The following is a 12,251-nucleotide window of genomic DNA, read 5'->3' as shown; positions in this document are numbered from 1 at the left end:
CATCAGCAGGTTGATTCATGTTCAACATCATAAACCATAAAAACACAAAACCAACATTTCACATTTTTATTTCACTAAAACATCTTTGTTGGAATTTGATCTTTTGTTTTATAGATGATTTAAAAATGTTTTATTTTACATGAAGTTTGTGCGCAAAATTATTATAAACGTTAGTGAATAAAAATGATATTTATTCTGATGTTTCAACCGACAGACAATAAAAAATGTGTGTGTGTGTGTGTGTGTGTGTGTGTGTGTGTGTGAGTGTGTGTGTGTGTGTGTGTGTGTGTGTGTGTGTGTGTGTGTGTGTGTGTGTGTGTCTCGCGCTCACGAGTGTCGACAATAAATGTTTAAAAGCTCATAAATACAGATCAGAGTGAAAGAGAGAATAATAATCCTGTTGAGAGACGACAGGAGGAGGAGGAGGAGGAGGAGGGATGAAGAAAGCAGCTGTTGTCTTGGTAATCTGTCCCCTAATCTGTTTTCCTGCTCTGTCACTCACACTGCTGCACACCTCCTCCTCCTCCTCCTCCTCCTCCTCCTCCTCCTCCTCCTCAGCTCACATTCCACTGCTGAACATTTTTCACCTTTTTTTTTTTAAAACTATTTGATTAAAACACATCAGTGAGTTTAAATGATGAAGATCTTAAAGTTTCTATAAAGCATCAGGACAGTTTGAGGATGAGGATGAAGAGCATCATCTCATCAATATATGAGGAGAGAAGAAGAAAACACAAACTTTATCTGGAAGCTGTAATCAAACATCATGATGTTGTGAATCACTTCTTGTTTCCTGCTCTTCATCTCTCTGACATGAAGACGTTAAAGGAATGTTTTTCTGAAGTATTTTCAGAATAAAAGCCCTGCTTGCTGTCAGTGAGTCAGCAGGAAAACACAAATAACTAAAGTAGGAAACTAGTTTGTGTCTTCTTACGTTCAGATGAACTCTGGAGACAAAAGAAGCTTCATGCTTCAGTTTACTGTTGAAGAACTCAAACTCACTGATGCTGGTTCTGTTCATCATCTGTCTCATTTTTAAAGCAAAAAATGCAAAATATGTTTTGGTTTCAGCTCCACAAATGAGACGATTTAAAGCTTTTCTTTGAGTTTTAGACTGTTGATCAAAACCAGACATTTAAAGACATTTAGAGACATTTAAAGACGTCACCTTTGACTCTGGGAAATCATAACGAGCATATTTTACTGTTTTCTGACATTTTATGATGAATTTTCGTTTAATCTGAGGATCATGGGATGTCCAGTCTTCTTCTCTGGTGCCTTTAAACACACCTGTGAGTCTGAGCCAACACGCCGACGTCACAAACTGAAGAGAAGAAGAGTTTCAGTCAGACACAGTTTCCTCACCTGCTGCAGGTACAGAACAGGTCCACAGGTGAGACGGACCAATCACAATCTGAGAACAAAAAGACAGAGAGAAAATATGAAAAAGAATTATTTTCATCACAATTGTTCACAAGTTCATAAAAATGCTTGTTGAGTCCAGATGATGCTGCTGTTCATCATGACCTCTGAGTTCATATGAAGCTTCAAATGAGTTAAATCCAGTAGATCTCCAGTAGATCTCCAGTAGATCTCCAGTAGATCTCCAGTAGATCTCCAGTAGATCTCCAGTAGATCTGTTTCTACGTTTCAGTCTGTTTACTGTTAAAGTCTTTTTGTTACTAAACTTCCACCTGCAGCTCAACAGGAAACACAAAGAGGGAATCTGATGCCAAAGATTTTATCCTCCATCACTAACATTAAAGCACATTTGAAGGATCTTTTAATATCCAGTATAAACAGGAGGAATGATTACAGACACCTGACTGCTGCTTTAACACACTGGGAACACTGGGAACACTGGGAACCTGTTCTCTAAATGTGGGTATAAACCAGTAGACAGATGTTACTGTCTCAGTGTTTTATTATCACATGTTGAGTTTTAGTCACCAACCAGTCAAAGCTTCACTGCTGCCCAGTAGACTCACTGGTTCTACTGGATGAAATGTTCTCACGACCAACAGTTCAAAACCCAAAGATATAAAATAACACAAATAACCAGCTGTAAAATGTGGCATGATGGGTATTTTTATTATAAAAATGATGAGAATAGTCTCAGATTCATCATCAAACCTGGAAACATAAATGACAAGAACAGATTCTGTTTCTGCCTCTCTGTCTAACGATGTCACGAGACACACACACACACACACACACACACACACACACACTCTCTCTCTCTCTCTCTCTCTCTCTCTCTCTCTCTCTCTCTCTCTCTCTCTCCTCCCTCGTGCAGGAGGAGGTGATGACAGACTATATAGAGCCTCTCTGCTTCTCTCTCTGCTTTATTTCAGCCTCCTGATAATCTTCTATTAACACTTGATTCTTTTTTTTTTTCATTTTTACCACTTTAACTTCATTTCAACTATTTGACGCTTTAACTTCTTTTCTTAAACAATTTCATCCATAAACAGGAAGCAACAAGCTGCAGCTTATTAAAGGACTCCTGCATGACTTTCACCTCTTGTTGAATTATTTTATAAAAGGAAGAAGAAGAAGAAGAAGAAGAAGAAGAAGAAGAAGAAGAAGAAGAAGAAGAAGAAGAAGAAGTGGAGCTTTTATTACTGATTCACTCTGACAATTTGCTGGATTTAAAAAAAAAAAAAAAAAAAAAGTTTTCTCCACCTGACCCCGGCTCCCGGCCCCCAGCTCCCCGACCCCCGGCCCAAGGCTCCCCGGCCCCCGGCTCCCCGGCTCCCCGGCTCCCCGACCCCCGGCCCCCGGCTCCCCGCCGCCCCGCCGCCCCCGTCATGGGCTCCGTGCTGCCCGGCTCCTCGCTGGGCCTGAAGCCGGGCTTCAAGCCGCAGCAGCAGCCGCTTTCTCTGGCGGACATCATCACCTCGGACATCCTGCACAGCTTCCTGTACGGCCGCTGGAGGCACGTGCTGGGCGAGCAGCCGCACCACCACGCGCACCAGCATCACCTGCAGCACGAGGACCGAACCGCGCCGAGCGCGAGCCCCAAGACCGCCTTCACCGCAGAGGTGCTCGCGCAGTCCTTCTCCGGAGGTCAGTGACGTCAATGAACTCAAACAATTCAACATGAAATATGAAATATGAATCATCACTTTAATTCAGTTGATCTGATTTATTTACATTTAGAGGAACATTTTCTACTTTTTACTGTTTTTACTGATAAATATGAATATTTTCATACATGAAAGCAGCAGCTGCGCACATCTGTATCAATAACATCATCTATTGATATGATGCACGCGGTGGATAATCATATGATTCCTCTCATTTATCAGTTTTATACTTTAAGAACTTCTGATCATAATTAAATGATTTTAAAATGTAAAACTTCTATTTTTTAGACTTTGATCGATTAAACTTTAAATTGATTCCAGCTTTTTTTTTCATGCAGATTCTGATTTTATGTTAAAAAATAATAATAATAATAATAATTTATTTATTAATCAATTACATGTTGGAAGCTTCAGATCCGATGAATCAATTAAACAAATCGATCAACTTCCGTTTTTCAGTTTAAACTTCTTTCTGGCGATAAAAACAAAAATTTATATAAAAGTAATAATTGCTCATTAATCAGTCTAATCAATACGGCTTTAAATTCCACCTGCTGCTACAGGATTATTTATCATTTATCAATCAATTCATTCATTAATTAAGCGACCACCTGCTTTTTTTTTTTTTTTTTTTAAATATCTGAACATTATGATAATAAATATATTTTCCTTGTTGAAGAATAAAAAGCTTCTCGCGGCCTGTTTTCTGTTTTTTTACTGGATGGATTTTTTTATTTTCTTTTAATTATAATTTGATTTTCTTGTAAAATTCGTTTCAGTTTTTGGTGAAATTCGTTAGTAATAATTTCATCGGAGCCGTTAAAGCTTCAATTCTTTCTGATTTATTTCTAACTAACCTGCAGGAATGTCGTTTCCATGTAAATGTGTGTGTGTGTGTGTGTGTGTGTGTGTGTGTGTGTGTGTGTGTGTGTGTGTGTGTGTGTGTGTGTAAGGTCTCTCCTGATGGCATTTATGAGCTTTTTTTCTTTTCTTCTTCTCTGGTTTTAAATTCGGATAATCTTCCAACACTTTTATCTCCTTTTAAATCTCTTTGCTCCTTTATGTCACAACCTGTTTCACGCTCCGTCCGGAGCGTGAAACAGGTTGTGACATAAAGGAGCAAAGAGACGTTTTCTCACTTTCTTTTTGCATTTTTTTAGTATTTTATTTACTTTAATCTATTGTATCAACTGTATTTTTATCACATTTGAGCATAAAATGTGTCTCCAGCTCCTTGAAAAGCCGTCATGAATTTAGATTTGTCTCCAGTGTGTCAGCGGGGGGGGTGTTAGGGGGGGGGTCAACACATAATGTGGCCATTCAGTGAGAAAAAAGCGCATTTAACCTCCTTTTTTCTTTCTCTCTTTTTCTGCCATTTAGTCTTTTTTTTGCTGCAGCAGCAGCTCTGCTTCACGCTGCTTTCACTGTTTATAGGAAAGTTCAACCTCTCCACATCCTCAACATCATCCACCTCACAAATAAACCCAAACACACACACACACACTGAGCGTTTATAATGCTGTCAAACCTCCAGAAGAAGAGTCCGTTGGGTTTGATATTAAGTGTGTGTGTGTGTGTTTTGTGTGCAGAGGTCCAGAAGTTGTCCAGTCTGGTTTTACCCAGCGAGGTGATCATCGCTCAGAGTTCAGTTCCAGGTAAAAAAACTGCATCTATTTATTTCTGCTGCTGTGTTTGTGATGTATGATGCATAAATAAACATCACATCCAGGTAGAGCTGCACCGAGCAACCGTTTCAATCATCAAAGAATCATTTTAGTCCTTTTTTTTTGAGCAAAAATTCCCCCAAAAATAGCTGTTAAAATGTGAATATTTAATGCTTTTCTTTTCTTTGTCATACATGATATAAAACTGAATATCTAAGTAACGGCTGATGATGAAGACACTCATGTAGAGCAGAAAGTCTTTGGTCTTCATCACTGCAGTCTGATGTTATTGATCAGTGATGCCTGAATGCAGCTGCTTTCTCTTCAGTGTCAGTCTGAGATCAGGATGAACGGAAGAAAATCATCAGTCAGTAACATGTTTGACCTTCTACAGCTGTCCGTGCTGTCAGAGGACATCATGTAGCATCATGTCGTTTTTATGTTATTGTGTGATCCTGCAGAATATACAAGCAGCAGAGTAACATCAGTAACAGATCTGTCTCTGTGTCTCTGTGTCTCTGTCTTTGTGTGTTTATGTCTCTGTGTCTCTGTGTGTTTCGGTCTGGCAGGAGAAGGTTTGGGTATTTTCTCTAAAACGTGGATTAAAGCAGGAACAGAAATGGGACCTTTCACCGGACGCCTCATCTCACCTGAACACATCGACCTGTACAAGAACAACAACCTCATGTGGGAGGTAAACCAGTTCATCTTTACTCATATTTATATTTACACTCATATTTGTATTCAGGCCTACGTCACATTTAACAGAACATTAAATACTGCTGCAAACTGACTACTAGCAAACACATTAACAACTAACAGAGAGTCTAGGATCTCTAACAGGCTAGTTCACTAACCAACTAGCTAACTGATTGATTGCTGACCAACAAACCAGCCACTGATTGGTTCGCTCTAACCAGCTACTGTAGGTAACGACACAAATACCTTATGCTAACTAACTAACTAACTAACTAACTGTCTGGCTGACTGCCATCCAGTTATCTCACTAACAATAATATATTTATACATTTTCTTTATCGAGCGCTTTTCAAGGTACTTAAAGAAGTTTTTAGTTAAAATGACCCTAAAAAAGAAACAAAAAAACCCAACACACTAAAAGCACAAAGTCACAACAATCTAATTCACTTAATGAATGACGCGTTAGTTTCTAGCAAACTGACTAACTGTCCAACAGGCAGTTAGCTAACGGGTTGGCTAACCAATATAGCTTTAACTACCCATTGTACGTAATTAGCCAACTACCTGTAACAACCTGTCTGGCTGAGTGACCAGCCAGCTAGCTAGTTAGCAATTGCAAACCAACTTTCTGACTGATGGCTGATTATTATTATGCTACCTAACTAACCACTTCACTAGCTAACCAGCCAGTTAGCTAAATGAATAACTACGTGGATGACAATATCTCATTAGCTGCTGCAGGTAATTAGCCGACTACCTGTACTAGTCAGCCAGCCTGCTGCCTAACTAACCACCTGACTAGCTAACAGAGTGATTGTCATCCAGTCAGCTAGCTAAATAACTAACTAACTTATATACCTGATAGACAAGATTTAATTTGCGACTATAGGTAACTAGCTAACTACCAGTAAATGGCTAACTGGCTAACTGTCTAAAAGCCAGCTAGCCTGCTAATTAACTGACCAACTAAACCGCTGAATTGCACAAACAACCAAACTTATTGGTTGATGGGCTAAAAAACAAGAAAACTTAACTTACTGACTTGGTGCTACTAACCACTAGCCTCCCAGTTATTTACATATAATGTTGTTAGATGTTAGGAAAGATAACTGGATGAATGTTTGGCCTCTCTCCTCCTCATCAGGTATTTAATGAGGACGGGACAGTCAGGTATTTCATCGATGCCAGTCAGGAGGACCAGAGGAGCTGGATGACGTACATTAAATGTGCGAGGAACGAGCAGGAGCAGAACCTGGAGGTGGTTCAGATCGGCAGCAGCATCTTCTACAAGGCTGTGGAGGTCAGTGAACGCCTCGCCTCAGTCTGCTGGGTCAGAAAACGTCCTGTTAGATGTTCGTTCATCAGAATTTACCAGAGAGGCAGCATCATTGTCACTTGGTTTGATCCATAACCATTAAATAATCTTCTTAAGTCAATTTTCCTTCATTTGTCTCACAAACCTTTTAACACCTTTTTCCCCTTTTCTATTGCAAACATATAAAACAGTCATTACAGAACATTACACAGACAAAAAAAGATACCAGGAGACAGATATAATATAAATCTTGACACAATTAATTCTCCTATCCTGAATAAAAAAAGAAAATACTGTACTTTCAAAATTAATATATAGAAAAGATAAGCAGGTAAGATAATCAGTAGAGATAAAAGAAAACAACAACAACAAATCAAAAAACAGAAGCAGCCAAAAATGAATCTGGTCTATAAAGAAAAGTTACAAAACCATAAATATCTCACACATTTTACAGCTTTATTGTTTTCTGAGTTTTTAGCAGAGAACATGTTAAAATCTGTTAGAAACAAAACAAAAATAAACTTTTTCTTGAGTCATCTCATCTTATGAATAAAGAATTCACCCACAGTGACACAAGCTACATTCCTCTTTCACTGTATTGGTGAGAACGGATTGGTGTGGTGTTGTCCATCCATTCAGACTTCCTGCTTTATATTTCATCTCGTCATTTGAATGCAGCTCCATGTGTTGTTTTAACGCAGCAGAAGATTTCAGTTTATTTCAAACAGAAGAAAGCTCAAATTAAACTTTCCCGTCTGCATAACCACGAACGTCCACATGTGAATTTAAAACATCTAAGCCCTGCACGAGGCCCCGAGAGTCTGATCAGTCTACTGTCACGATTCTTTAAACGTCTTAATTTAAACACTGAATTTAACCGTGAACATCCAAAATATCAACCTGTACCTGAGATAAGAGTTCACGCAGATGCACAACATGATAGGAAAGAGAAAAAGGAAGAATTTTGATGTTTTGTAGTCGGCAGTGAACTGAGTCATCCTCAGAGGAAGAGCAGCAGCAGCAGCAGATCAGGACTGTGGCGCCCTCTGCTGGCTGAAAGCTGAAGGTTCAAGATTCAATCAGAAACAGTTCAAACAAACAAACAACCTCTAACTTTAAGGAATCGATGTCTTTGTTCTTGATATTTATACACATTTTTTTATGTGTAATTTATACTTTTTATTGATTTTGTTGAATGAACAAACAAAACGTCTCAACACGGGAAAAAACAAACAAACAAAAAACATACCAGCGCACATATAGAGTATCTGATATATTATGTATATTCATATGTTAAGCATGTACATTTGAGGTTCTGAAGCAGACAGATGATGAACCTCCATGTTTCCTCCTCAGACGATCCCTCCGGACCAGGAGCTGCTGGTCTGGTACGGAAACTCCCACAACACCTTCCTGGGAATCCCTGGAATTCCTGGAGGAGACGAAGAACACGTCAAGAAGACCAAGAGCGGTAAAGATTACGGATTATTGTTCATAATATACTCCTTCAGTCCGACTTCAGTCTGAAACATTTCTCCCTCCTCCTCCTCACAGATGAGTTCCACACCTGTGAAGGTTCCTCTTCCTCCTCCTCCTCCTCCTCCTCCTCCTCCTCCTCTTCATCCTCCACAAGTCTCGGCCGCATGCGTTGCGTCATCTGCCACCGCGGCTTCAACTCCCGCAGCAACCTGCGCTCCCACATGCGCATCCACACGCTGGACAAGCCGTTCGTCTGCCGCTTCTGCAACCGCCGCTTCAGCCAGTCGTCCACGCTGAGGAACCACGTCCGGCTGCACACCGGCGAGCGGCCCTACAAGTGCAACGTCTGCCAGTCCGCGTACTCGCAGCTGGCCGGCCTGCGGGCGCACCAGAAGAGCGCCAGGCACCGGCCCACCGGCGGCGACCCCGGGGCCCCCGGCAGAGGAGTAGTGGTGGTGGGAGGAGGAGGAGGCGTGCACGCTGATCACTCACCTCCTACTCCTAACCCTCCACAGCTGACCGCCATGCCGCATCCCGCGTCACTGGTTCACCACATTCCCACCATGGTGCTGTGAGGGAGACACACCAAACTACACACACACACACATCTTACCTGAAAAACAAGATCAAATATTTAAACAAACTAAGACAGAAGCCTGTTCAGATCCAGGTGTACCCTGTTACCCAGGTAACCAGTCTGGCCAACCGGGGCTGAGCGTTCTGGTATCTTGACTCCAGACCTCACACCTCTGAATTGTTCAGTGATTCAAATAGTTAACAGCAAAGCAAACTGAGTTTTATAGGTGAGATTAAGAAAGAAGACATCAGCTTCATTTTTTTGTGGATGAGATGTGAGAGTTGCTGTAAGTCGACACACAGAAACATCGACTCTTAGATCAACGTATTTCTTTGATTAACATGATAAACATTGAGTTTCCTCCTCCGACAGCGTCCGTGTCCACTGAACATGACGTCGACCGGACGGATACATCAGGTCACTGCTGATTAGTTAGAGCAGAAAACATGAGCAGCATGTCACACTGTCAGTCTGATTATCAGGCTGATGTTGGACCACATGTGGGATCAGACCATCAGTTAAGATCACAAAATAATGATGAGAAACCAACAAACCGTTCAACACGTTACTGACCTTTGACAGCAGAATATTTAACAATGACTCACTTCAACGTGCCAAAAACAAAGCCGAGCTGTAAACTGTTTAAAAGTGCTCCTTTTTTTAAATTACAGATGAAATCTTTATTGATCAAAACATAAAGGATGAGGTTTTAATCTGTTAATGATGTCAGGATTAGCCAGCAGATGTCGCTAAATAACTGAATCTGAATAACTGAATGATTCGAGCCGAGACATTTTCGGCTACCTGGGTAACAATTTACAACAAACACTCCTCAGTGTCGCTTTAACATCAGCTTGTTCTCTAAACACAAAATCAATCAGACTGATCAGAGGTAAAGCTGGGGGTCGGAGGTTTGTGTTGGTGTTAGTCATGTGCACACACACACACACACACACACACACACACACACACACACACACACACACACACACTCAGATAAACACAGATACACTCACACACCAGTTAAAGTCTGCTACGTCTTTATTTAAATGTTTAAAAGACGAGAAGACTCTGAAACTTGTTATAAACTCTGATGATGTTGCATGAAGAGACGGTGTTTGCCAGTAACTCCACCCGTCCACGTCAGTATCTTTGAGATGATGATGATGATGTCGTGCTTTGGTTTGCATGCAGTTAAAGGTTGTAATGTGAGTGTTGTAAACAAGGAGGCGCTACAGTCTGAACACTGAGGCTCCTTCAGAGGAGTTTCCTGAGTTTCTGGTAGATTATCCTGCTGGTCAGTCTGAAGAAACCATGCTAACACGTTAGCCATGTTAGCAGCTACATGCTAAAGCTCAAATTAACATTTCACATCTGAGCAGCTGCAAGCGTTAATGTCTGTTTATGTGTGAACACGACCTCGTAGAATGTAAGTATTAATATTAACATCTCAACAATTTAACATAAAGTAGTAAAGATCCTATAACGTACTTATTCAAGTATCATCAGAGCCTTAATAAAACTCCCGCCATGCTAACTAACACTTTAGCATGTACCATGCTGAGCGATACTAGCCACCGTTGGGTAATAGTTTTTACATTTTAAAATAACTGAAATGTTGAGTGACAGTAAGCTCCATGCTAACACTTAGCATCTCAACGCTAAGATTTAACAATGTGTTAGCTTAGCAGATGGTAAGCAAGATGCTATACCTTTAGCATTCTTTACTAATAGCACAGTACGAACTGCTGAAGTCCATAAAAGATGATTAGTTTTCATCTTGCGTGCATGAGATTAAAAAAGGAATCATATTTCAGGACTTTGAGGTCTATGCAGTGTTGCTCAAAGTTAGCTGCATGCTAAAGTGTTAGCATAATGGATGATCTTTGTTTTGTTTTCATCACTTCAGCTTTACTGACCGAACAGTAAATCTACTACAAACTCAGCAGAGTCCTTTAAAGAAGCTCACTACTTATTAAAACAGGCAGAACTTGAAATGTAAAAGTATTTTATTATTGTTATTATTATTATTATTATTATTATTATTATTACCAGTTTATGTCTGTGGTTCTTAATCTATGACTTGAGGCCCAAATTGGGTCTCAGGCCTTTTTCTTTCAGACTGATCGGATGCAGTCGGCATATTAGAATCAATAATGTCTGATCTTTGTAAATGTTTTTCCCCCTGAGGTCTGATATCTGTATAAACTAATGTTGAGGATTCAGAATAACATGAAAATAGAAGTTAAATATCAGCCGAGTCCCTTTAGCTTTTCTCTTCATGGGTTGTAAATAGTGAAAGAAGAATGTGAATATAAACATGAGATGTGCTTTATGCCCAGAATATAATTCAGCTGTCACTTTATCTCTGTATATGTGTATATGTACGAGGTCATATATGACACATGTATCGGTATATGAAGTATGTTATGTTGACTTCTATAGAGGACATTGTATTTGAGCCTATATACTCCTAATAAAGTATTACTTGACCTTTACCCTTTGTTTGTGTGTGTTAATCTGTGTTTATATGAAGCTCAGTTTCAATAATTGTTGCAGGAACTGGATCTTTCTTTCAGTGACATATCAGTTAAATCTTATAGCCAGATACTACTATAAGTTTTATTTATAGTCACATAACTTTATCTATACATATATATATATACATCATGTATACAATACACAAGCTGAGAAAACCAGTTAAAAGTGATGATGTTCATAATACATTTTGAAAGATATGTTAAAACTAGATTATTAATATTGTCAGTGATGTTACAGGCTTTCATATACTTTCAATGAAAAAGACACAAAAACTAATTGTGATAATATGACTTTACATGTAAATAAACTGTATTATAGCTTCATTTCTTAAATGTCTCCGCTGTATTTGTGTATGAACAGTAAAACTATATTTTAACAACTTTGAACTGTTATATAACAAGATTTCCAGTGATTATCATTAAAGATTTGTACATGTTTATACATATATATATATATATATATATATTTGGTGGTTCCTGGTAGCTTTATACTTTGTTAAATTGACAAAATGATAAGTTACACTTTCATGTTCTATAGAGAGCTACACATCTGACTATTTACACTATATACACATTTATACACTATCAACCATTAAACTACATAAACACAATAAAACAGTGATGTAATAAAGATCCTCATGTGCTTCCTGTTGTTGTGTTTGTATGTCAGCGTGTCTGATTGACACATGAGTTGTTGTGTTTGTGTGTAAAATGAGCTGCTGTGTGTTGGAACCATGCAGGGAACCAATCAGAAAAACAATAAATCATAGAGTGTAATGAGAAAGGTGTTGCTCATATGAACAACATGTTGCTGTGTGTCTGCTGCATGTTCTCCACAGCTGCTTTATAAACTGATAACATGTCAGATGTTGTGTTTTCACTTCACTC

The 12,251-nt window shown here is 39.3% G+C and overlaps 1 protein-coding gene across 1 annotated transcript; it reads left to right on the top strand.

Moving 5' to 3' along the window:
• Positions 1 to 2,804: 2,804 nt before the first annotated feature.
• Positions 2,805 to 11,321, top strand: prdm12b (PR domain containing 12b). Its single transcript, XM_042420243.1, has 6 exons — positions 2,805 to 3,069; positions 4,679 to 4,744; positions 5,323 to 5,447; positions 6,597 to 6,752; positions 8,124 to 8,238; positions 8,322 to 11,321. The coding sequence occupies exons 1-6, from the start codon at positions 2,811 to 2,813 to the stop codon at positions 8,819 to 8,821; spliced, it is 1,221 nt and encodes a 406-aa protein (XP_042276177.1). The 5' UTR covers positions 2,805 to 2,810; the 3' UTR covers positions 8,822 to 11,321.
• The last annotated feature ends 930 nt before the right edge of the window (positions 11,322 to 12,251 follow it).

The sequence above is a fragment of the Thunnus maccoyii genome, chromosome 9 (assembly GCF_910596095.1).
Source record: "Thunnus maccoyii chromosome 9, fThuMac1.1, whole genome shotgun sequence".
Classification (NCBI taxonomy): Eukaryota; Metazoa; Chordata; class Actinopteri; order Scombriformes; family Scombridae; genus Thunnus; species Thunnus maccoyii.
Note: the sequence above shows the minus strand (reverse complement) of the source record. Positions and strands in the feature narration are given on the sequence as shown.

What these genes read in the sequence shown, in the direction of transcription:
- prdm12b (XM_042420243.1), top strand. Translation starts at nt 2,811, where the DNA reads ATGGGCTCCGTGCTGCCCGGCTCCTCGCTGGGCCTGAAGCCGGGCTTC. An exon ending in ACAACAACCTCATGTGGGAG is followed by an intron (nt 5,448 to 6,596) that starts GTAAACCAGTTC and finishes CCTCCTCATCAG; the next exon opens with GTATTTAATGAGGACGGGAC. An exon ending in CGTCAAGAAGACCAAGAGCG is followed by an intron (nt 8,239 to 8,321) that starts GTAAAGATTACG and finishes TCCTCCTCACAG; the next exon opens with ATGAGTTCCACACCTGTGAA.